Source organism: Brassica rapa, chromosome A10, assembly GCF_000309985.2.
Source record: "Brassica rapa cultivar Chiifu-401-42 chromosome A10, CAAS_Brap_v3.01, whole genome shotgun sequence".
In the NCBI taxonomy this organism is placed as follows: domain Eukaryota; kingdom Viridiplantae; phylum Streptophyta; class Magnoliopsida; order Brassicales; family Brassicaceae; genus Brassica; species Brassica rapa.
Window position 1 is genome coordinate 10,536,208 of NC_024804.2, and position 26,740 is coordinate 10,562,947.

The 26,740-nt window shown below is 34.4% G+C and overlaps 2 protein-coding genes, 1 long non-coding RNA gene and 1 pseudogene across 3 annotated transcripts; 2 read left to right on the forward strand and 2 right to left on the reverse strand.

Annotated features, from left to right (window-relative positions):
- Positions 1–111: 111 nt before the first annotated feature.
- LOC117129287 lies at positions 112–7,883 on the forward strand. Its single transcript, XR_004452990.1, has 2 exons — positions 112–2,514; positions 6,600–7,883. It is a non-coding gene; the product is annotated as an uncharacterized LOC117129287 (long non-coding RNA).
- On the reverse strand, positions 7,719–11,572 carry LOC103844928 (autophagy-related protein 18f). Its single transcript, XM_009121756.3, has 5 exons — positions 10,575–11,572; positions 9,755–10,183; positions 8,492–9,682; positions 8,233–8,405; positions 7,719–8,158 (listed from the first exon to the last, which is right to left on the reverse strand). Exons 1-5 carry the CDS (start codon positions 10,752–10,754, stop codon positions 7,906–7,908), a joined length of 2,226 nt encoding a protein of 741 aa, XP_009120004.1. The 5' UTR covers positions 10,755–11,572; the 3' UTR covers positions 7,719–7,905.
- Positions 11,573–17,446: 5,874 nt separating this feature from the next.
- On the reverse strand, positions 17,447–22,767 carry LOC103846108 (annotated as a pseudogene).
- Positions 22,768–23,005: 238 nt separating this feature from the next.
- LOC103844930 (thiamine thiazole synthase, chloroplastic) lies at positions 23,006–24,981 on the forward strand. Its single transcript, XM_009121758.3, has 3 exons — positions 23,006–23,471; positions 23,991–24,479; positions 24,571–24,981. The coding sequence occupies exons 1-3, from the start codon at positions 23,064–23,066 to the stop codon at positions 24,730–24,732; spliced, it is 1,059 nt and encodes a 352-aa protein (XP_009120006.1). The 5' UTR covers positions 23,006–23,063; the 3' UTR covers positions 24,733–24,981.
- Positions 24,982–26,740: the final 1,759 nt, after the last annotated feature.

A 26,740-nucleotide genomic window follows, 5' to 3' on the forward strand; every position in this document is an offset into this window, starting at 1 on the left:
ATTTTGTAATTAGTAATTTAATATTATTAGAAATTAATACTAATAAAGATTTTGTTTTAAAACGAAAAAACTATGACACTTTTTATAAAATTTAATAATTATATATATATATACATATTTATATTAGAATCTAATTATTATATAAATTTTATTGGTATGTTAACCTTTATTTTTTAATTCTTTCACTTAAACTAATAAATAATATAATATAACATCCACAGTTAAAATGAGTTAAAATTATTAAACTATATAATATTTTATTAAAAATAACAAAGTTAACATATGTTAACTTTTATATCTACAACTATATATATTATCTTATTTTGTATGCTTTTTTGAACTCACAGCTATGTATCTTTTTCGGATTGTTCTTCATCGTTTTTTTTTTTGAAATTAAGATCCGCTTGAATATTACAAATTTATGTGTGGATTTTGAGTTGGGTTCTTCTGAGTCTGGATGAGTTCGGTTCTGTTGTATATGAATCTAAAAATATCTAAATAACAAATGTATCTCAAATGAGTTCAGATATTTGTACCAAAAATAACCATATTACACAATTTTGTCGAGGTCTTTTTAATACAATTAGTTATATTACGAATCATCTAAAATATATAAAGCTAATTATGAAAAACAAATATCAAAGTATAAAAATGTAATATATGCGCGCATTATGTATACCAATTCTACTAACACTCCTATTGCTATTACATCCGAAGTAGAACCAGCCTCAATCTGTGTCTATTGATTCAATTGAACAGATAATTTTCAACTCCCATCCTAAATAATAATACACATAAACATTCTCAAAATTGGTTGTTATCTCAGAAGCAAAATTATAAAGATTAAAACCCTGAAAATATAACCTCAAATGCCACCAAATTAAACCTCAGATATGGACCTCACTTCAATCTCATTCCAGTCTTCTACTTGCTTCTTTATCACCTTCTTATCGTTTTTATCATAAATAGCAAGAGGCAGGTCATCTTGAAACATACTGAAATAAAACATCAAGATATAATTTAGAAATAAGATCTTCGCATTGTTAATGGAAATAAGTGTTTTGGATATAGTTCTATTTACTTTTGCTTAAAGTCAATAGCTTTTTGCATAGTTGGGTTGCGAGTCACAACAGAAGCATCAAATGCATTGGTAATTTTTATAGATCCTAATTGGCATGAAAGGCACATTTTATATACTGATATAAAACTAGTTTTCGAAATCATTTTTATTGACGGTTTAATACCTCTGAAAATGCTACTTTTAGGAAAAGGAATCAAACATATTAACATTTGATCATTTCCTGATTCAATGTGAGGTTCAAATTGTTCAAACATATTTTCTCCATAGGCAACATGTATAACATCAAAACCACTACTCGGTATCATAAAGTAAATATAGTTGTACTAGGATTATTGTTTAAAATTTTATCACGTTTCTAGTAAAATCAGAACAAACTCACTTAGTGTCACACATCCGAATTGAAGTATATTTGAGTCTTTGTCATGAACTTTCACGGTTTGAACTCTTCCAAGTTCAAACACTTCACCAATGATATTTAAAAAAACATAAACTAGATCAAAGAGTATACAAAATGAAATTATCACCAACAGAAACACACTATGGTATATTTAAAATGTGTATAATTTCAATTCATACCAATTAGGAGGTACGTTTTCAGTTTTCCATTACCAAAATCATCATAACTCGCTAGCGTAAAAAATGATTGTCATCATGATAATCGGTTTTGGCATAAATTGTGTCACCAATGATAGTCATTTTGTATTGGGAAGTTGTTCGATATTGATCTCCAGCAGCCGTAACTGTAAAATTCTCAATGAATCTCCATTCTCCAATAGGGAGGTTACGTTGCGCACGATACATCTGGTTTATTTTTGCAAAAGCATGAAGTTTTCCACCCTAATCACACACAAAAATTGATATAAATATTTTTGGTGGTAAACATCAAGAAATCTATATAGATATAAAATTACAACAATATTACAATAGTTAATTAATTAATGTTATGAAATTTATGATCAGGAAATGTTTGTTTGTGCAATTCTAAAAGCAAATGATGAATGGATTTGTTAGAATTTTGATGAGGAGCACATTGCTGACAAATTGGATTATATAGAATTTTGATGATCTTCTAACTGATAAACATTTGTCATTTGTTGTTGCTAGAAGGTGATCAAATGATGTTATTGGATAAAGGTTGAGGGAGAAATCGGATGATTTGATAATGCACTTTCATATGAAACTCAAGGTATGCAGAAACATGCTCAAACCAGATTAATAAATTAGCTCCGGTTATAAGGAAGCGTTGGATATTTGTAATTTTGAATGAGAAATACCCAAGGATAGCACTAAAAAATTTTTGGTCACAAATATAGATTCTAAGAATCAAAATAACCAAAATGTTTCATTAAAGAGGTAAATATACATTTATACCCTAGGGTTAACTAATCCAAACCTTAAGGTTTAGAGTTAAGGGGTGGAGATTTGGGATTGAGGTTTACATTTTATAAAATAAAAAAATAAATATTAAAAAATTTAAAATAGTTTCAAAAATTATTTTTGAATTACAAAAAGAAAATTTGAAAAAAATCGAAAAAAAAAATTATAAAAAATTTCGAATTTGAAAAGATATAATCTAAAATTTTCATATTTTTAATTAAAAAAATCGGCATGTATTCAAAATGGACAATTCTCATAAATAGATCATTTTCATGTTTTGGTCACAAAAGTAGACCACGATGTGAAAAGTGACCAAAATGTTTCATTTAATAGGTAAAAAGACTCTAATACCCTAGATATATAATAAATAATAAAAATAATTTTAAAAAATTAAAAAAAAAATTAATTTTTTTTTTAATTTTTTAAAATTATTTTTATTATTTATTATATATCTAGGGTATTAGAGTCTTTTTACCTATTAAATGAAACATTTTGGTCACTTTTCACATCGTGGTCTACTTTTGTGACCAAAACATGAAAATGATCTATTTATGAGAATTGTCCATTTTGAATACATGCCGATTTTTTTAATTAAAAATATGAAATAAACTCTATACATGTTTCCAAACAATTATTATTTATCCTCATATCTATGTATCCAAACAAAACAGATTTGTACTTCAGCTTTAAGAAGATAGATATTGAGTTGCAAGATCACTAATGTAAATGAGAATGACAAAACTAGAATAATAAGAATAAACAAAGAGAGGTTGATATGTGTGTGAAAATGTTCATGTCACATTTAAACATAAGCATGTAATAGTTGTTTGTATGTCATATCATTTTTGTTTAGTGAAAGTGTTTGTAAAAAAGACATATATGTAATGTTAAAATAAAACAGTAAACAATGTGTTGGGGATCTGATGAGGTTTAAACAAACACACATTAATTAATCATAGAATCTTTTAAGTTTTCCACCATTTTGTAAATATATATATGATGATTGCAACAACTTTTATGTTATGTTTAGTCTAGTGCAGCAATGATACTACTACATGAGTATAATTTAGTTCATATTTATAAAATCTACACATTTTCGCACTGAATTCCAATATAAAAATTTTGATTAATATTGAAAATAACCATGACATAGAGAAGGAGTTGGATGTCATCAAAAGAAAGCAGTGTGATGGAGTGAAGGATGATGAACTGTGTAGTTTGAAACATAAGTTTTTTACTCATGAGACATAACAGCTGACTAGAGTCTCTGATGTGCAAAATATTCATGGGGAAGAGGTATCTGGTTCTCGCAGGCTATGCCAAAATTCGCCTTCATAGCCTGGATTGCCATGAGGGCAAGGTTATCTACCATGGATCAGGTTTCTTGTTGGAGTCAAGGTACTGACACTACTTGTGTGCTATGCAAAAATGCTCCAGAAACTAGGAATCCCCTCTTTTTTAGTGCACTTTCTCATCTCAGATTTGGGAACTTCTGACAAAAGGAATCTTGCTCAGTACATTCTCCACCAGCTGGGATGAAATTGCTAGGTTGATCCCTAACCAGTCTATGAAGAAGAAGAAACGGTTTTGTCTTCGTTATACATTTCAAGTTACTTTGTGAGAGAACGCAATAAGAGGCGTCATGGTAATCAGCCTCTGCCAATGCTTGTCTTGTCAAAGCTTATTGATAAGGTTATCAGAAACAAGTTCAACTTGGTGCAGTCTAAAGGAGTAAGGGATTTGAAGGAATTTTGCAATACTGGTTTGACACAAGACTGTAAATATGGGTTTGACAGTTTTGCTAGGAGATAGTACCTTAGAGTATATAATGATGTAAAGGGAAAGAAATAGGAATATAAGTCTTTTTAAGCATAAAAATCCACTTGATGTAAAAAAGTTTTTTTTTTTATGAATAAAATTTAGCATTTATTCAAAAAAAAAAACAAATAACCATAACAATATTCCACTTAAACTGAAATTTACGGGAAGAACTATCGTTGGAGGGACCATAATTCTCTGTTAATATAGGTATGTAGTTTCTAGGTCGTAGCTTTATATTTTGTTCGTCTTATATTATTGTTTTGTAGTTTTATATATAAAAAATTTTCTAGGATAGCCCTAGTTTGTTGTAAGCCGGTGCTTGATTCTTACCAGGCCTGCTCTGCGGATATCAGGATTCAAACCACTGATACAGACTCCTGCAAGATGGTTCTTTTAGGGAGTTCGAGTTTACAGAGAGCATTGAAGTCTTTGACCTAACCTAGATAGCTAGGCATTGATGATTATAAAGGTGTAGCAAAACATTTTTGTGTCATTATTTTATTTATTATTATCTATCTTATTAAAACTCAAGTATAAAATGAGTTTGTTTGGAAACTTTGATATCTTATTAAAAAGAGAATTGTTTGGAATCTTGGATTGTAGTGTTAAAAAGAGGTTTAGCCAATCCATACCCATTTTTTTAAAGTCCATCGACTAAAATTAAAGTTTTTAGGCGTAAATTTATCATTCTTATCTTTTATAGCACAACTAATTAAAAAGATAAATAATCCCCCAAAAATCAACTCCCTCTAACAAATCAAATATTACCTTCGTTATTTCTTTCCTTTCTCCCCACGTAAAAAGCACACAATAAATAAATGATTGATAAGCAAGATATTCTAAAAATACAAAATCAATTAAATGTAACTTCCCTAATTGGTTACCATCTTTTGCGGAAAAAAAGTTTTTAGAATCTAACATTGAATAAGAATATACGATTGTGTACAATAACATAAAAAATATGATGCTATTTGTTTTAAAAATATATGATTGTGTACGTATTTTTATAAATTTTCAAATATAAATTAGGTTTGTTTGGAAACATGTATAGCAATTTTTTTTTAAAAAGTTTGTTTAGAAACATAGATTGTAGTTTAAAAAAAATATTTGTTTGGAAACATGGATTGTAGTTTTAAAAAAGAAGTTTGTTTGGAATATTGGAAACATAGATTGTAGTTTTAAAAAATAGGTTTGTTTGGAAACATGGATAGCAGTATATTAAGAGAAAAAATGTAATGGACTTATATTCTTAAAAAAATCTGGAAGTCCATTATATTATGAGAAACTATTTATCTGGTACCTAATCGGGTTCGGTTCAGGTATGTTTGGGTTCCAGGTTTCCGGGGTCAAAGATTTAAGCCTCATTCTAATATTTCTAAATTTTAGTTCAGGTTCGCTTCGGATTTTTACGGGTTTGGTTCGAGTTCGGATAACCCATTTAAATTACTTTTAAAATTTTAAAATTCATTATATATTTATATACTTTAAATTTCTCAAAACTATAAACAAAATAATATATTAAATATAAATTTAAATAACATATGTCAGAATACCTAAACTTAACATATAAATTATTGGGAAATACCCTAGGATAACACTAAAAAAGTTTTGATCATAAATATAGACTCTAAGAATCAAAATGACCAAAATGTTTCACTAAAGAGGTAAATATACGTTTATATCCCTAGTAGGCCTAGGCGTTCGGTGGATCGTTCGGTTTCGGTCCGGATAATTCGGATTTTCGAATTTTCGGTGTTATGCTCAGAAGTACCATTCGGGTTTTACTAATTATTAGATCGGTTTCGGTTCGGTTCCTTCCGGGTTCGGATCGGATCGGATGTAATCAATGTTTAAAATCGTCCAAAAATATATTTTTTAAAACCTTAAAAATTGACAATTTTTTTTTCAAAATATAAAAATTGTTTACAAATCTAATTAAAAATTAGTTAAACTATCTAAATTAACTAAAAAGTATTCAAAATAACAATTAAAACAAACTAAAAAAATATTTTGAATATCCTAAAATATCTAAATCATCTTAAATATACAAAAACTTTAACATATTTAACTAATTTCAGATATCATCGGATCCTAGTTCGGATGTCGGTTCGGTTCGGATTATAACCAAACACCAAAATACTAAGCTCATAAGTCCCGTTCGGATATTTTTGTATAACAATTCGAATTTGGTTTCGGTTTTTCCGGTTCGGATCTAGGTAGGTACTTCGGATTGAGTTAAAAACGCACAGGCCTAATCCCTAGGGTTAACTAATCTAAACCTTAGGGTTTAGAGTTAAATGGTGGGAATTTGGGGTTGAAGTTTAAAATTTTATAAAATAAAAAATAAATATTAAAAATTTGAAAATAAAAATTTTAAAAATAGTTTCAAAAAGTATTTTCGAATTACAAAAAGAAATTCTGAAAAAAAAATTCAAAAAAAATTCAAAAAAAAAGAAAAATTTATAAAAAAGTTTGAATATGAAAAAATATATTCTAAAACTATAAAAAAAATTTGTTTTTTTTTTATTTTTTTTTATTTTTTATATCTTGGGTATTATGGTCTTTTTACCTATTAAATGAAACATTTTGGTCATTTTCCTTCTTGTGGTCTACTTTTGTGCGTCTATTTATGAGAATTGCCCTAAATTATTTTAGATCAAATATTTAGATAGGGAATCAATAATTATTTTTAGTATTTGTGGTGTTTTTTTTAACGTCTGATTAATTATGCTATTACAACGAGGAGAAATATTACATAGACGATTCTATAGCCGACAATTCTACCATCATATGAGAATGCACGTCTGACTGCATCACTCCGAGCCGCCCTATGAGATCCTTGTTCGATGATACACCCTTGCACTATGTTGAAGACCTCTTGTAACCTTTTTTTCTCTATGATCTGCATAATTTGCGTTTTCTGGGGTTTGAACCCCATACCTCCTGGTGTAGAATCATTAATGAACCCTTAGTTAAACCCTGGACTAAGGAGTTTCCACAAGTATTTTTGGTGTTTTAAGTATACTTTTACTATTGATCATTTGTATATATTTTCAAGTATTTAAACCACCTTAAAAGTATCATATATATTCAGATGTTTTTATATATAATAAATCTAAAAATAATTAATATATATAAGTATATAAATCTATTTCACATACATTCGGGTATCCAATATACTTCGGTTCGGATTGGATTCGGTTCTCCAAAAACTAAAATTTTGAATAATTCAGATATTTAATCAATTTTAGTTTGGGTTTGATACTATTCTTTCGGATCAAGATCGGTTCTTCAGATTCGGGTATTTTGTCTAACTCTTATATTATTGACATAAAAAACAAATAAAAACATATTTTTGAAAATATACCCTTGCCGGTGCGCGGATCAAATTCTAGTTATTATTATGTTACAGGTCATGAATCAGTATATTTTTTTTTTGGTAAAAATGAATCAAAATAATTCCGTAACAGAAACAAAACATATTGCTGAAAAAAAAAAACATCTAATAACTTATGTCAATTTTCTTTTTCTATACAATTTTCCACAGTTATTTTTGTTCTCCTGTTGTTGATCTTGAAGCTGAGTTTGTGGTGAAAAAAAAAAACCAAAAACAACATCACCTTCTTTTAGTGCATCTCCTCGTCATCCTCATCTTCAGTAAGCTTCTTCACCTCCGCAATACCTTCTTCATTATGTACAGACTTGCTTTGGGTCTCTTCTTCTGAAATGGAGCTATCTTCATCAGATCTCGAACTCTCTTCTTCTGATCTTGAGCTCCCTTCTTTGCTATGTACAACTCCGGGGTCGGACTCTCCTCCATGATCCTCTGTAGGAGCCACATGATCACCTAGTGTAGTGTTCCTTGGACTCTGCAATGATCTGTGGCATAAAATCAGTGTCAAGAACCTGTGACAGAGACCAACAGAAAAGAAAACCAAACTACTGAAACTCACTCTTTCATAACTTGTTGTGATTTAGGAGAGTGGAGATAGCCCCAGGCTGGAACCAAATCTCTTGTTCTTGCTTCAATCGTTCGAGTTTGGATTCCTTCAATCTCCATCTCCCCTCCTCCACCATTACTACTCTCTTCATCATCCCGGTTCAACACCAACTCTTGAAACCTAAACTGTTATTGTGCAAAAACACAAAGTATCAGACACATATCCACACAAACACATTACCAGTTTCCAAAACTAAGGAGGAAAACTTTACATGTCGCCTTCCCCATAACGGTAGCCGAGACGGCTGATACATTAGCAATTCTGCTTCAGACATGTACATCTGATGCTTATCCTCTTTCTGAGTCACTTTCCATGACTCCTCAGCACTCTGCTTCCTAACAATCTCAGGAAACACTCTACTCTTAGAATCAGAAACTGTTCCACCTCCATATATGTCACTGTGTTGTTGATCTTGCATCTCTCTTCTACACTGGTTTTGTAGCATGGACCACCTTCGTATCGGTTCAATCTCCGAACCAGACTCAAAATCAAACCCGGACACACGACTACTACCCCCAACCGGATACTGAGTCATACATCCAGAAGGAGCAAAAACAAGAAGACTCCTCTTTGAGCTATTACCAGAAGCAGCAGAACCATACCGGTTGTTCTTGTTCTGTTCAACGCAGTAACAGAAAGTCGATGCGGCTGCACCAGTCAGAGAGCCACCAACCATTCCAGCAGCTGCAGCTGCAGCACCGCTCATTGTTCCCATCCATCCGCTGATGTTTCCGCTTCTTATCCTATTAACCGCCGATAGAGGAACCGGAGCATTCCCCACTCTATGAGGATCAATCTCAAACATATGACTCGTCCCTCTTGAAGAGCTAATCACTATCAAACCGCTATCATTGCTGAAACTGATGTCTTGTATCACCGCATTAGTAAAACCACGCTGAAGCCTGAACAAATGCACAAAAGAGGCAGTGCTTCTCGGCATTATTCTAAAGACATTAATATTGTGTCCCTGAATCGAAGCAGTCACCAAAAGCATGCCGCTTGGATCAAAGCACAGAGCCGAGATAGGACTCTTGTGTGCCTTAAACTGCGCAATGACGCTTTTGCTTATCATATCTTTGACTATTACCATTCCTATGCTGTCCTCTTCTGACACACTGTCATTAGTAACTCCAACGCTTTTCATACCAATATTCAAGATCCCAGAAGCGATCTGCCTGCTCGATTCCATTGCAAATTGTGCAACATTGGGTGATGATGACAGTGTGATCAGTTCTGGAGTGAAAAGTGTGGAACTTGAGTCAGCAACACGACTTCCGCTATAAGCAATCCATCGCGGACCAACAGCAAGAGGACCATATCCAACACCAAAGGAGCCATAGGAGATGGTGTTAGTGACAATCATGTATTCCTTCTCCAATGTTTTAGCATTAAAGCAACTTATCTGGAAAGTCAAATATGGCTTTACTTGTTAGTTCCGAATCACAGGGAACAAAATCGACAAAAAATCTCGAACCTGAGATGCTTGTAGCACAGCAACAATCCGAGAACTGCACCTAACCGTATAGATGATGGACCGAAACTTCAACGTATGCACATAGGACTGAGACTTTAACGAGTAGACATGCACATTTGTAGGCACCAGAGTTTCGCTTCCAGGGTTGTCAGAAACGCTCTGTCTTATACTCGAGTTCTCTTCCCAAGAAGAGTCACCACACACAGCCAGAAGCGGACGGCTATCAGAAAACATGTCGGCTAAGGCCTCCGGGTTGGGTAGCATTTGCATAAAGGATGCTTTGCCATCATGCGCAGAGACTATGAGATGGACGTTGTCTGTATCTTCAACATCCCAAATTTGGAAACCAGAGTGAAATGCTAGTAGAAGAACTCTTCTTCGAGCATAGCCACCCTCTTTCTCTAGTTTATCAAACCCCGCCCATAGTACCTTTTGCATCAAAACCATCCAACTTTGTTTTAAAAAAAAACAAAACACTTAGACAACCTAAAAGGTCCAATCTTTTAAAAGCTATCAACCAAACCCCAAAGAAGAAGAATCTTTACCCATTAGGACATCTTCTATATTTGACTCTAAATGGTAAACCAAAAACACTGAAAGCATCCAACTTTTAGAAAAACAAAACACTCCACAACGTAAAGGTCCAAGCTTTTAAAGTTATAATGAAGCAAATGAAGCAAAACCCAGTAGAGACTATTGTCACCTAAAGAGAAACACAAACTCAACGAACAGGAAAGAATCTTGACCCATGATAACAAAAGCTCTTACTTTCAGATGGCAGCTTTGTTCCGTAATGAAAGCAACTTTTTTTTAATTATACCTGATCGTTGGGAGATACAATGTCACGGTTAACGGAGGAAGCGGCGGAGCGAGCAACGGTGGAGGCACCAGAGGAAATAAGACGAAGGCAGTTGGAGAAAGCACGAAAGGAGGTTCTGGCTGATCGCGACACAACTCCGGCGTCGGAAGTGGTGGGCGGCTGCTGCTTCTGAGAAGTCATAATAATAATAATAATAATAATGTTGAATGGACTACTCTTTCATTAGACTTGAGATGGGTAGCCTCCCAAATCAAATGATTCTCTCTATTTCTACGCCTGAGAAAATATCTCTCCGGGAAAGAGGGAGCCGATAATCTCCACTTCAAAATCCAACAGAAATTGATCGCTAACGAAAATATGGAATCTAAAAATAGAAACAAGATACACGCAAACTCAGAAACTTGCTTCAAGCAAGACACATTGATCAAACCAAAAACAAAAAAAAAACAATAAAATTTGAATATTTACAAAACCCAGAACAAAGAATAAGCGAATCAAACTGAAAAAAAAAAAAAACAAAACAAAACTTAAGCTGAATCGCTAATTAAATTAAGAACGAACAAATAAAGCAACAATTTTTTTTTGTGGTTTTTATTTTGTGGAATCAAGAGGTAAATTAAGAATGAATTTCAAAAACTAGAAGACGCGAATTGAAACCCGAAGGAATTTGATTTAGACTGTTGGAAGCGTTTAGGAGGAAAAAAGGGAGATGATCTTAGGATAAGAGAGCCAAAGAAGACCTTAAGCTGTTTCAAACTTCTTGTTTTTTATCTTTCTTTTATTTATATATATATATTAACTGAAAAGCAAAAACAAAAAAAAAGGATCTCTTTTACGTATCGTCTTTGGTATATACTACAGACAAGACAAGAGAAGAGAAGAGACTCACCTTCCACGTCTCTTTCCCTATATAAAGGAATGAATCATCGTCAAATGTCTGGTTTTATTGGTTCTCTACCTGTAATGTAATTAAACCAAATTAACCTAAATATTCTATTGACTATAATATTTTACACTAGGATAGATGAAGTTGTTATTTTTATTATGTTTTGGAAAATGAAACAATAGTTCGGTTTCATTTGGATTAGGGATTTTTAATCCGTATATCGGGTTTCGGTTCAGTTCAATTTTTCGGTATTTCGGTTATTAAAATATAACTACTATTCTAAATCTATATTTACTTCGGTTCGATTTGGTTTATATACCATCGGTTTTCAGTTTATTCAGTTTTATACCAAAAAACATAATTATTTAGTTTGAAATCATATTATATATTATACGAATTTTAGAGTCATATTGTCAAAAAGTCATTTATTAAAAAATATTTTATATTTAAATAAAAGAATAAAAAAAGGCTTATATCATCTACTAAAATGATCAAATCTAGAATTAATATCAAAGCTCTAAATTTTGAAAATAAAAATAAAAAAACAAAACAGAAGCATAAAAGAAAAGTTTTTATATTCTTCCATATTTAGTGTTCATCAAATTAATATGTCTTCGATTGAACACAATTCTGTTTGTTTAAATAAAAAAAAAGTTGTAAAGAATTTCAACTAATTGTTATCTATCAAATTTATAATATTTACTTCAATTTAGTTACTGTTAAAATAAAGCAAAAATATCAAAAAAAGACTAAGAAAATAATAAACTTCAGTTGCAGTAAATTGTTACTTAATTATAGTTCAAGTGATTCAAGTGATTTACAAATTATAATTATAGTTCAACTCATGTAACAAATAGATATTCATGCGTCGCTATAAATATATACATATTTACATGTTTCAGTTAATCGGCTATAAATCAAACCATATCCAAATCTTACAGTTTTTATAAAATCACATCCATTCGGTTTGTATGGTATATACCAAAAAACCATATTATCGATTGTTTAATATCTTTTAATAATATAAAATTAAAAAAAAAAGAACTAAGATATTTAAATCATTGATAACAAAAAAATTCAATGTAAAAAATTTAATAAGTTTATAATTTATAAATGTTCTTGAAAATTCATTGAAATTTTTGAAATTAAAATATTTATGTAATCTTATATGGTATATAGTTTAATATATATATATATATATATTTTTTTGTTTTATTATTGAATGATACTTTTTACTCATATGGTTTTAAAATCATGTGTATCTTTTTATAATAAAAATGTTAAACCATTGATCATTAATTTTTAACATAATAATTTTAATAGTTTTAGTCATTTATTCTCGTTTTTTAAATTCAAAATATAACATATACGAAAAAATCTAAAGTTTAATTTTATAGCTAATTTGATTGTTTAATTTATTTTAATAATAAAAAATAAACAAAAAATGATGGATGAAATATAAATTGTTATCAAATATTTATTATTAGAATCATTAATTATCATATATATATTAGTCATTTATGGTAATTCTGTAGGTTTTATTTAAGGAAAAAAATAAAATAGTAATTATATCTAGTGGAACAATCATAAATGTTTTTATCGTAAATATCATATCATCATATCATATAGACCAACGAATGTATCTAACAACATATAAAAATCGAATATGGATCTACTTATTTTTCAAAAGAATGGAATTAACTATCTATGACACCCTAAGCATGAGGTCTTTTTTAATTATTACAAAATTGAGGTTACAATTTTTCAAATGTTTCCTTTAATATATAGAGGATTTTCGATTTTGAACTATCTTCCTTCATAACCTAATTGATAACCCAATCAGATCCCACCAAAAATCGTACGACGTGTGCTCTACTCTTTTTTTTTTCCGTGAGGTGCGCTAGTCTTATATGAAGAATCTGATTAGTTTACTTTTGGTTGTCTGTTTGTTTTGATTAGTTTATTGGTTAAAACTTTTAAATAGCCTAATTTGGGGCAACTCGGTTTAATCTAGATTTGACTGGTTCCGCTCAACCAATCAATAACCAGCTCAGAAACTTTCTAATTATGACCAAAACAAACTCTTTGTGTAGTTGACTTTGTTCGCTAGGCTTTTTTTTTTACCCGTGCGAGCAGGAATACTCACTCACGCCATATTTGTACGTTGTTCTCAATAATATTTTTTCTAAGATATTAAACCAGTAATCAGAAGCAAGGGAGTTCGATTATCACCCACAATGTAAAAGCTTCAAGCTTGCTCACCTAAGCTTCACTGATGACAATTTGTTTTTCACTAATGGAACTGTTGGATCTCTTAAGGGTGTAATGGAGGTAATGAAGTGTTTCACTGGGATGTCGAGATTACACATCAATGCTACGAAATCTTCCATCTTTTCGTTTGGGCCAAATGTGACTCCTCTCCTTATCAAGGCTACTTCTTTGGAAAGGTGTTGGAAATATACCGATAAGATATCTTGGGATTCTTTTGACAACAAAATCTCTCACATCTAGGGATGTTAACTTAGGGTAAAATAACCCAGCCCAGCCCAACCCACAAATAACCCAACCCAGTTTATACCCAACCTGTAAAAACCCAGAAACATCAAAGTTGAAATTCAAACCCAAAAAATAACCCAATAGGGTATAGGTTTACCCATGGGTACCCAAAATATTATCTTATTTATTCTAAAAATATCATATAAAATATTAATATCATTAATGTCAGTTTTAATATATAAACAAGATTTCACAATTTTATAAAAAAACTTGTTTTGGCGCAAAAACTCGTTTACGATTTTGGCGGGAAAACCCGTTTTCGATTTTGACGAGAAAATCGGTTTTGCGGTTTCGGCAGGAAAATTCGATTTTCCGGTTTTGGCGGGAAAACTCATTTTGTGATTTTGGCGGGAAAACTCGATTTTGCGATTTTGGCGGAAAAACTTGCTTTGCGTTTTTGGCGGAAAAACTCGTTTTTGCGATTTCGGCGGGAAAACTCGTTTTTCGGTTTCGGCGGAAAAACTTGGTTTTTTGGTTTCGGCAGGAAAACTCGTTTTGCGGTTTTGGCAGGAAATTTGGGTTTTGCGGTTTTGGCGGAAAATTTGGGTTTTGCGGTTTTGGCGGAAAAACTTGTTTTTGCGGTTTTGGCAAGAAAACTCAGTTTTACGGTTTTGGCGGGAAAACTCGGTTTTGCGGTTTTCAGTCGGAAAACTCGATTTTAAGGTTTTGGCGGAAAACTCGGTTTTGAGGTTTTGGCGGGAAAATTCGGGTTTGCGGTTTTGGCGGGAAAACTCGATTTTGCGGTTTTCAGTCGGAAAACTCGGTTTTGCGGTTTTCAGTCGGAAAACTCGATTTTAAGGTTTTGGCGGAAAACTCGGTTTTGAGGTTTTGGCGGGAAAATTCGGTTTTGCGGTTTTCCGAGAACACTCGGTTTTGCGGTTTTGACAGAAAAACTTGGTTTTATGATTTTGGCGGAAAAACTCGGTTTTGCGGTTTTGACAGGAAAACTCGATTTTTCGGTTTCAGCGGGAAAACTCATATTTTGGTTTCTGTGAGATAATTTATTTTTACGGTTTTGGCGGAAAAAACGTTTTTTGCAAATTTTATATAATTTAATTAAAATGGTGAAAATATAATAATATAACTGAAAACCCATGGGTACACCATTACCCTTTTATATTTACCCAATATAAATATGGGTTTCAAAATTAATACCCATAATCGACCCAATAAATCTTAAACGGGTAAAAACCCAATCCATTATTAGTGGGTTTGGGTAAACCCATGGATAATTACCCATGTTAACATCCCTACTCACATCTCATGATTATGAACCATTGATTGATAAAATCAGAAGTAGAATGTTGTGCTGGTCAAATAAGAATTTTGTCCTTTGCAGGAAGACTGCAGCTGATAAAATCCATAATTTCTTGCATTGTTAATTTTGGTGTTTTGTGTTCATCTTACCTACAGATGCCTTGATACTACTGAAAGTATGTGCTTCGGTTTTCTTTGGTCAAGTTCACCTACTCAAACTCATAAAGCGAAAGTTGGTTGGGAAGACGTGTTATCCTAAAGAGGAGGGAGGTCTAGGAGTGAGAAGGTTTAGAGATTCAACCTAGGTGTTTTTGTTGACTATTATATAGCGCTTATACACACAGCCTTCCTCGTTATGGGTCTGTTGGATACACTACTACTTGAGGTATAACTCGTTTTGGGACATCATAGATACCGATAAAGATTTTTGGATATGAGAAAAACTACTTAAGATTCAATATTTGGGCTACAAGTTTCTAAGGATTGAGGTCAAAAGTGGTATATCTACGCACTTTTGGTTTGATGATTGGTTGAACATGGGGAAACTGATTGAAGCTACGGGTGCCATTGGAACTACATACCTTAGAGTGTCTCACCAAACTAAATTTTGTTATTTTGTTATGTTGTTAATCAGGCGGGCTGGAGTCTTAGGGGACAACGAAGCCAAAGTTTTCACTCACTTCATGCCATATTCTTTAAGAATTGGCCCCTTCTCTCACGATGGGTAATGATGTTGTTCTCTGGAAACATGGGGAAAATGATTACCATACCAGTTTCTCAGCTGACAAAACGTGGGAGAAAATCAGACCAAAACGAACTAGAGCTGGTTGGAATTATGTATTATGGTTTCCACAAAGAGTTCCCGACTTCTCTTTTATCACGGTTATATTACGATAGATATTACATAGATTTGTGTATATCTATATTTCATATTCTAGATGTTTACATTATTCTTATTAGGTTTAGGAGATATCATGATGGTTATATAAATACTCGGCTAAGGCCATCTTAATACACAAGTTAACATTCATCAATTCATAAACTTGTTATGGTATAATTCCTTTTAGTTAATCGATCTAGAGTTGCCTTTGTTTTCATTCAGAGCCGCTTGTCTGAAGAATCTCGAGTTACTATTTTTTCTCTTCTTCTCAAATTGAAATCATTGAGAAAGATGGCATACACCGCAGGGGAACCCAAAAGACGTACTATCTCACCAACAACCTCCCATCCGGTGACAACCCGTGTGCAGTGATTTCATCACTGTTACTTAACGGTGAGAACTATAACGAGTGGGCAATTAACTTGTGTATGCCCTTGAGCTCACGTAAGAAATTTGACTTTATTGACAGTAGTATCCCGAAACCAGCTGTAGACTCCTCAACCCTTGAAATAATCACATGTTGGTAGGATGGATCAAATAGACCACATAACCAAAACTAAGGTCTTCTATATCCACTTGAGAGGTAGCAAAGGAGCTGCAGGATATAATCAAAAAGAGATTCTTTGTGAAGACTTGTGCACAGCTTCAGCAACTTTGTAACTCTCTAGCTACTTGCAAACAGAATGGGGCGTCTGTTGATGATTACTTCGGCGAATGAACAGAAATATGGGATGGAATTCGTGAGTGTACGAATTCTAAGTAGTGCAGCTGTGGAAAGTTCTAAGGAGTGCAGCTGTGGAAAGTGTGTCTGTGACTTTAACTCGGCTCACTAAACAGAGCGTGAAATTCTACATGTTCATGAACTTGTCAGGTTAGCAGTCAAGAACAGGTTGGCTACAGGAGATAAAATGCAAAATTGGGGAATGATCCAGGGGTGTGAATTATGTGGAGAGAGAAATGAGACAAGAAACCATCTTTTTTTGTGTGTTCCCAGTCTTATACAGTCTGGAAAAAGTTGGTAAGGAAGCCGTTGGGACTCGGAACAAACCCGGATTGGAAAACAACAATGACATTGTTGCAAAGCTCACGGCTTAACTACCTTGGCTCTGTTTGAGCTAAAATGGTTTTCCAAACCACCATCTATCACATATGGAGAGAGCTAGTGCTCATCGTCATCATACAAAGTGGACAAAGACTGATCAGCTTGCACGAGTAGTGGATAAGACGATGAGGAACAGAATTGTGTCACTGAAATATCCATCAGAACACAAATGCGCAGGATTGCTTATGAGATGTTTTCGGACTTTCAGTACTCGATTTGAAGCTTTCATTCGACATCATTCGTTTCTATTTCACATAAAGGATCATTCTATAGATCTATTCTTTTGTAAATGTTATTTTTATTGATCTAATAAATTTGAAATTTTATTTAAAAAAACATGTTCCTAATTTTTCAAGCTACTGCAGAGGAAGCTAGTTCACTGGCTTCTTTCATAAGGTCCTTCGACAGGGCCGACCGTATTCCATGATGTTCCAACATTAACGGAGTCTCTTCTTTTGCAGATTTGCAGTTCTCGGCAATAACGTTTCCATTTTCTAAGTCAAAACTCAACTGTTCAGCACAACACTCCTCCACAAGCTGTCTTAGGTGTCTGAGATTCAACACTTCGACTCCGTTCACTTTCATCACCTGTAGGATTTAGTAAAACTATATAGTCATGGTGCTGCAGACTACTTTCCCTTGAGAAGAATAAATAAATAACTTACCCGCAATAATTTTAAATGGTTGTATCCTTTGGTTGTGTCATTCATTAAGAACTACACCAAAAGATACATATCAACCTCTTGTACAGGCTTTCAATACAAAGAGGGACCATGCCCGGTTTCACGTTTAAAAAGAATTGGGTAGCGAAAAACACAAACCTTTGATATGATAACAATCTGTTCACCAGACATTCTAGCCTTTTCGTTTGTTGGACATTCACACATATCAGCCGAATCATCAATGAATGGTTTGGAAAGAGGCACAAAGACAAAACCTGAAAGTATGTAATAACTTAGAAGATATTGGTCCGGAACCAGCAGTTTCTCCTCCGTATCATAGATAACCGTAAACAAATGTAAGCCAATGATTTAATCATTAGATCTCAAGGAGCCAAAATGGTTTACGTAGATATATGACTTACAAGTTCTAAATTGATATTGAACTCATGTTGTCTTCCCTTTCTTAAGACTTTAACTAAGACTGTTTCGCCTGGTTTCTTTAGAGGAAACAAATAATTGAAATCCACGGGTTCTTCTTCGCGAAAAGGAATTGCATGCATGCAACAAATATAAATCCATTTCAACAAACACTCATCATTGGGAGTATAGTACTACCCATATATACTTTTTTAGGAGTATTACCTGTCCCATTATTTCCTATAGAAACACCATCAATGGCAAGAATGGCATCTTCTTTCTTCAGAATCCCATGAGCGCCAGACAGCGGATACACTTCGTTTATAAGTACTCCTGTCATTTCAGGACTCATTTTGAAGTATTTACGTATTTGAGCATCCTCCATAGATTGATATGTTATATTCAGAGAACATAAACCAATGTATTGACCGGTTTCTTCAACACCACTTAAGAAATGGTTAATTATTGGAGTTGTAATTATATAGCTGCATGCAGAAAAAGCCACAAAAGAATCATTAATTAGTTAAACATTTTGTTTTCAATCTCAAGAAAAATATTATATATATTCAAAATTGTTGTGACGATTTTAGGTACTAATAGATTCTCAATCTCAAAGTTCTACACATTCATACTAGTGTCAACTCACTTGTTTTCAGAAAATGAACGACTTTTAATTGACATACCAACGACCTTTTTCCCCATGACCACCGGACCACCATTATCTCCCCTGTGAGCATGATTATCCCTAGAAACCCATAAAGTTTATTAAGTACATTTTAATGATTATTTAACTAATAAATGTTAGCTAAGGATTTTAGTTAAGAATCACCTAATTTTTAACCTACAATGGTAGTTTCTTGATTTGAGTTTCTTAAAAAAAAAAAAATTTAACTACATAACAATTTGCTATCTTATACATAAGTTCAAACAACAAGTACACAAACGTTCTTATTACTAATATGTTTCACACCCCAACAGAAAGCAAAGCCAAGAATTTGCAATAAAAGGAAAAGGGGTTGTGCTTTATACCTTCTTCCTGCATAAGTTGAAGAGAGGAGTAAGATACCTAGCACATTGCTTAAAAGTGGCTACAATCTTCTTTCCTTTAGCAGTTCTCCTCTCAGTGTTCTCCACAGAATCAAGCTCATGTTTCCACTCAATCAACAGCTAAATACACACACAACAATGTTACAACATGCTCAGCTTTAATGGAATCCACTAACAGAGACTCAAAAGCTTCTAGCAATCTTATTCATAAAGAGGAACAACTAACAAATATTACCTTCTAATTTCTTCACAAAGAACATTCTAGTAACTGAAGAAGCTAATACTATGAGCAATTGAGCATAAGAAGAACCAGCAGTGGCCTATAGGACAAAGTTTCAGCTTATGGGAGAAGCAAAGCAAGAAACACTAAATTTGCATGTACCTTTTTGCAAGAAGCTCAATCCGTAAAGCAACCCAATTTTTCTACAAATAATGAAAGAGGAGGGGCAACAACTGCATACAGAAACAAACAACAGATGAGGCAAGATAAAAAAAACAGAACACACAGATGAGGTAATACCGTAAACATGTTTGCTGCGAAAGCATTCACACCACGCAATAACTCTTGCTTCTCCCTCATTCTTCTGTTCCTCTTCTTGTGAACGTATGATCTCTGCAGCAGATCAATAAAAACACTGAAAATCAGATCCCCAACTGTTCAAACTCCCACACACTAGTTAAAATGGTCTCCATTCAGACAAGTAAAACTCTCTAAAGTCCCAACATTGTGTAGCATGTTCGTAAGCCCCGCGCTGTGAACGCTCGCGATCTCCCCCTCGCCAAAATCAGTATTTGTGGCCTCCGCCGCTGATTCCTCCTCGTAGTCACGGGCCTCACGGCGGCGTTGCGCAACGAGTACGAATCTCTTAAGGAATTTTCTGAAATCGGACATCAAGTACTTAGAATTCGAAGGATCGATCGTCTGGACAACGGAGAACGCTAGAGGACCGGAGAGAAGAAAAAAAGAAAAAAAATTCATAATGCACAGTTTGCTTACACGTGTATTAAGAACTCTCTTTACTATCGGTTGCCAAAACCCTCTATTAAGGATCGATTATCTAATTTTGTTTTTGTTTTGATTTTAATTAAATACTTTATTATACTTAAAAACTCACTAAGGACTCACCGATAAAGATGGTCTTAAGAGCATATGCAATAGTGTACTCCACCTTAGAATCCTTAGGAATATTTTAGTAATATTTTTTTTTTGAATAGTTAAAGATTCCAATCAAAACTGTGTGTCCAATGGTGTTCCCGAAGATGGAATTCTTAGGAATAAAAAAATAATTGTTATTAATTAAGGATTCCAATCAAAAATATTTTTTTTAGTAATAACCGCATCGCTTTGTATCCAGGGGTGGAGCCAGCCACTCATTTAGTATGGGATAAAAAATGCTTAGATGAAGGGTGTCTATATAAATTTTATGTTAACTATTAAAGGAAAAACAACATTTTGCGTGGGGCACAGACCACACCCAACGCCTTCTTGCGTCCGACCCTGTTTGTATCACTAGTAGTTCAATGGAGCTGTTAGAATATTTTCGTGATTCAATTCTTGATACAACACCTTTTGTAACCGAAATGGTGTCACCACCTGCATTTGAACGCATATCATAAAATATTAATCATTCCTTTGATTCTTCGTTCCATCACATATTAATTCCCAAAATTACTTATCTTCAAATGCATGATTGTTATTCCTTTCTCAATTTCACGTTCAAATATTTTGTTTTCTTGGCATAAATTTAATATGCATTGTTCAAACCAGACGTACCAACAGGATAACCTAAAGCGAAGACAGTTTCTTGTTTAAAGGGTATGTCTCCAAGCTCCAAAGGCTTCATATCCTTCCAAAAATATTTCACTATCAACAACTAAAATGGCCAAGTCACATTCATACCCAAACGCTTCAACTTTTGCCTTATGCTTGGTGGGTGAACCATGCTTTCTCACTTGTACGTATGAGTGATTCGCAACATGAGCACTTGTAAGAATCCTCCTTCCAGAGATTGCAAATCCTAGATTAATGTTCCAAAGTAAGTTAGAACAATACCATATAGTATTTTGGAGATAACAAAAAGAACATAACTGAATTTGAAGATATAATATCACACGAGAGAGATGAATAAGAATACCAGAGCCTGAGTATTCTTCCTCAGTTGTCTGCCAAGGTTAGACAACATTTGGCAACCTATAGAAGGAGAAGATCTTCACCACCGAGTCAATAGCCGAACGACTCTCGTTTTCTTGTGCTGAATCACTTGGCGAGTCAAGGCACACAGAAGAATAGCGACGAGATATCAAAGGATAATAGAGGAATCGAGGAATCGTGGTGTTCGAGGAGTTGTAGAACCTGGCTACAATACGAACAGACCGGAACAACATGTTAAGTAAAGTATGCTTTAAAAAAAAAAAAAAAAGTAAAGTATGCTTTAATTAACGAGTATTTCTATAAATATATATCAGTTACTTGATAGCCACTCAATCCATTAAGTAATACTTACTTTTCCTCCATATTAACTTCTTTTTTAACGCTGGTTCTTCCATATTAACTTACAAAAGTATATTTTCAAGATTTATTTGAGATTCAATGGAAATAATTATTTAAAATAATAAATCAATGTGTTCAAAATACAGCGAACCAGAACCCAACCCCTTCCCTCTGGGTCACTGGATAACCAACCGATTCAACTTTTGTCTTGTACCAGGTTGGTTTTTTCTGAAACACTTTTTCTTTCTGAAACATGTCTTGTACCAGGTTGGTTAACCATTGTAATTTCTCACTTAAACGTATGAGTGATTTTACACAACTTGAGGGTTCTTCAGAATCTTCTCTTTCGAGATTAAAAATCCTGATAAGACTCAACAATAAGATCATACCTTAAATATATGCCAAACGTCCTAAATTCCTAATTAGCTTCAGAAACTCAACACAACTTGCATTTTGGTTTTGATTCATGTTCCTACAGGAAGATCAAGATCATCCCGGAATGCTTAGATTATGTGAGACTTGCAAAACATTATGGGTTTGCCTTTGCTAAAATACAGTGTATTATCTCCATTTTACTGTGTTTTATATAAGCCTATGCCATGGAGGGAGCAAATAATGCATTTGACTTTCAGGACATACGGCTTATTCGTGATATCAGCTCTTATTATTTTTTTATAATTTATTAACTCCGGAATTTTAAAATTTTATATAAGTAACAACCTGAAGTTATAAATTCCAGATTTTAGCTGCTAAATTGCAGATTTTATTTTGGTCCACATGAACGGAAAAGATTATGACAAAAAAAGAAAAGAACATGCCTCTCATAATTCATAAATACAAGAAAAATATATCAGTATAATAAATAAATAATTGTTTTTTTTTTCTATTTGGACACCAAAACAATGAACTGTCCAAGTCCATCTCTATAGTACAAAGATATTTCACTTTCTTGTGGTCGTGTCACCACACATTCACTGCAAATGGTTACAGATACGTCCAGACAAAACCTTAGAGATATTTTTATTACCATAAACTGAATTTGATTACAAAACCTCATCGGCCCTTCATTCCTTATCTCTGACGTGGCCATCACTCTCCAGATATTTTCTTCTTCTAATTTAAATAACCACCACAGTTTCACTTCACCATCTTCATCATCTCTCAAAAACCTAATCGTTCTCTCTCTCTCAAATGGCGGCCATGACTTCTACTCTCTCCATCTCTTCCACCAAGCCACAGAGGCTTTTCGACTCCTCTTTCCATGGCTCATCCATCTCCGCGGCTCCTGTCTCCGTTGGTCTCAAACCACGTTCGGTTTCTGCCGTCTCCGTTCGCGCCAGTACCGCTGGTTACGATCTTAATGCCTTCACGTTCGCTCCTATCAAGGAATCGATCGTGTCTCGCGAGATGACGAGGAGGTACATGACGGATATGATCACTTACGCCGAGACTGACGTCGTCGTCGTTGGTGCTGGTTCCGCTGGATTATCATGCGCTTACGAGATCAGTAAGAACCCTAACGTTCAGGTTGCGATCATCGAACAATCTGTTAGTCCCGGTGGTGGCGCGTGGCTCGGTGGTCAGCTTTTCTCCGCCATGGTATAACACGTTTATATAACATCTCTCTCTCTGTCTCTCTCTGTTAAGACCTAGTTATATTTTACTTGAGTATTTAGATTGATTTGTATGTATGAACTAGCCCTAATACTGAATTACAGTGACTATTAATTCGCAGCTTAGAGGATGTTAATGTCAAATCAGGACTATGTTTAACCAACTTAGATAAATTATTTTTTGGATCTAAAACTTTGTAAAACCTGTTCTAGACACAGCAGGATGAAACATTTGTTTTGGCTCCTAAAAAAAATACTTATTACACATAAATCACATGCTTCCAAATTGTCAAAAAAAAAAAATTTAAAGATAAATTTTAAAATGTTTTTCTTTTTTAAGCAACAATTTTTCTTTTTTTTTTATAATATTTTTGAGCAACAATCTAAAAATATTTCTTACTTCATAAATCTAAGATCCAACCATGAGTCAGTCTGTGTTCATGGAAATCATGCATGATCAGTACGTATTAGTAGGCTGAGACTGTTGTATATTCGTGTTTGACAGATTGTGCGCAAACCAGCTCACCTGTTCCTTGACGAGATCGGTGTACCCTACGATGAGCAAGACAACTACGTCGTGATCAAGCACGCCGCTCTCTTCACATCCACCATCATGAGCAAGCTCTTGGCTCGTCCTAACGTGAAGCTCTTCAACGCGGTCGCAGCCGAGGATCTGATTGTGAAAGGAAACAGAGTCGGTGGTGTGGTGACAAACTGGGCTCTTGTGTCGATGAACCACGACACACAGTCTTGCATGGACCCTAACGTCATGGAGGCCAAGATTGTCGTCAGCTCGTGTGGTCACGATGGTCCTTTTGGAGCCACCGGTGTGAAGAGGTTGAAGAGCATTGGGTTGATCGATCATGTTCCTGGAATGAAGGCTCTTGACATGAACACAGCTGAAGACGCGATTGTGAGATTGACTAGGGAGGTTGTTCCCGGTATGATCGTGACCGGTATGGAAGTCGCAGAGATCGATGGCGCACCAAGAATGGTGAGTTTTTTTAATTTTATTTTCCTTGATCAATATATCCACAGTTTTTTTTTTTAAGATCATGTCCTGAGTGAATGAGTTGTGATGGCAGGGACCAACATTCGGAGCTATGATGATATCGGGACAGAAGGCGGCACATCTTGCTCTGAAAGCTTTGGGACAGCCTAATGTTTTGGATGGATCCTACGTTGGAAACCTAAGCCCTGAGCTGGTCTTAGCTGCTGCTGATTCAGCTGAAACCGTAGATGTTTAAGGAAAAATGTTTTTTTTTTTTTTAATGCAAGAAAAATTTCACTTGATCCTTTCTGATGTGGAAGGAGTTGCAATAAAGGAGGAGTTTAGGTGTTTGTTATGTAATGAACTTTTCCGTGTCTTTTGTTTCTTCTGAATGAAAACGTTTCTTCAGTGTAAAATTGCGTTAGTTATCTTCTTCATTCGTGTAATGTGTGTTCTTCTTCTCTGATCTGGCTGGATTTATTAGTTTCGATCTCGTTCACCTTTATTTTATCTGACTATCTGTTGCTCAAGACTAGTATATCCCAAAGAAAGACTACGTGTCAGACGAGCCTCTGACCAATCTAAAACACCAAGCTGTGCGTTAATGCTGCCTCTGTTTGGTTATCATGAAAACGTTTTTGAGCTGGGGAAATAAGATAAAAGATTGGTTGTGGGCTGGATATTTATAGGCAAAGCAGTTTGAAGGAACGAAAATGTTTACTCGTTAACCTGAACTTTTGTTCTCCTAAGAACCAGACCATATTCTTTCAGTGACTTCCTAGGATGTACGATTGGCTTAGTACAAAAAGAAATATTTCATCTTTATTTACATGATCCGACTACAACAATGAGTTTAGGATTCAGGAGGAAGATAATTTTTGTCCATTTCCTTTTGTATTGGTATATTACCAGAAAAAGGCACACATGGCATCAAAATTAATATTACAACATGGATTTGTATGAACACTTTACAACGAAAAGTTGTCATGTGTAAACTAGGGCTCCACGGTATCGTTTTAAAGACTGCTTGTCACCCAAGGAATTGTAAATCACTGACCAGTAGCTTTTGCCACCAGATTTTGCGAGCTATCAAATATGTAAAAAATAACAAAACAAAAACACTACTCAATGGTATTTCTTCGCCTGCAATAACAAAACGCTGGACTATTAATTAAAACGACTGCCAGACACAAACTCCTTTATTAGCGTGCGGTCAAAGATACGACGTTTCTGAGTTTATAGAACCCACTCTTCCACATATCTGACACACTGGCCTCTCTCCTGATGTGCGGTTTGACGTCTGACTCGTGTAGCCTCCACGACCTTGATAGTTGTTGAATCTGCCCCTTCCTCCTCGATTATTTGGCACATACTGAGGTGGAGTGGAGTCAGATCTCTCAGCGTCTTCATAGGTCTGAAGCTTGCTGTCGAAGTTTTGGACATCAGAGATGTTATAACATCGTTGAACGTCGGAGCTGGAATCTTGCTTAGAGAGCTCTGGATGACAGTGGTGATGGGATCATATTCCCTCCCAAGCCCATTAAGAAAGCCAAAGATTTTCATAGACTCATCTACTGGCTTACCAATGGAGTTTAGGGAGTCGCATATTGACTTGAACTCACGGTAGTAGGTGGCAAAAGACTTGTCTTTTTTGTTGATGAGCTGAAGGCTTCTGCGGAGGGAGAACTCTCTGGTGATGCTGCTCTTGTTGAAGTTTTCAGCTAGCGAGATCCAGATCTGACGCGAGGTCTCGAGACTGTGAACGTGACCCAACACTTCCTCTGAGAGAGAGTACCAAACAGCCACGCTCTTACAAGTTGATCGGTGCAGAACCATGTTTCGAACTCGGGGTTTGCGACTTCATTGGTGCCTGTTTCAGTTGCGACGGCATGAGTACGTGGTGGCGCCGTGACAGCACCGTTGACGAAACCGAAGAGTTTTTGACTGGCAAGCAATGACTCGAACTGAGTTTTCCATAGAAGGTAGTTGGAGTCGTTTAGCTTGAGGGTAACAATACTGGTAATATGGACCTTGTCTGGGAACGGGTATGTAGTAGCCATCAAGACAACTGTTAAGGTTATTGAGGCTCTGATACCATGATAAAGAAAGCAAAACAGAGAGATTTAAACTTTCAATATTATTTCGGATACAACGTTGATTTATAGACTTTGCAGAAGCATCTAGATCTTATCCACTGGCTACAACTGTCTCTGGTGAGTCACCAAGAAGACCAAATTTATTATGCAGCAGGAGCGACTCCTTTT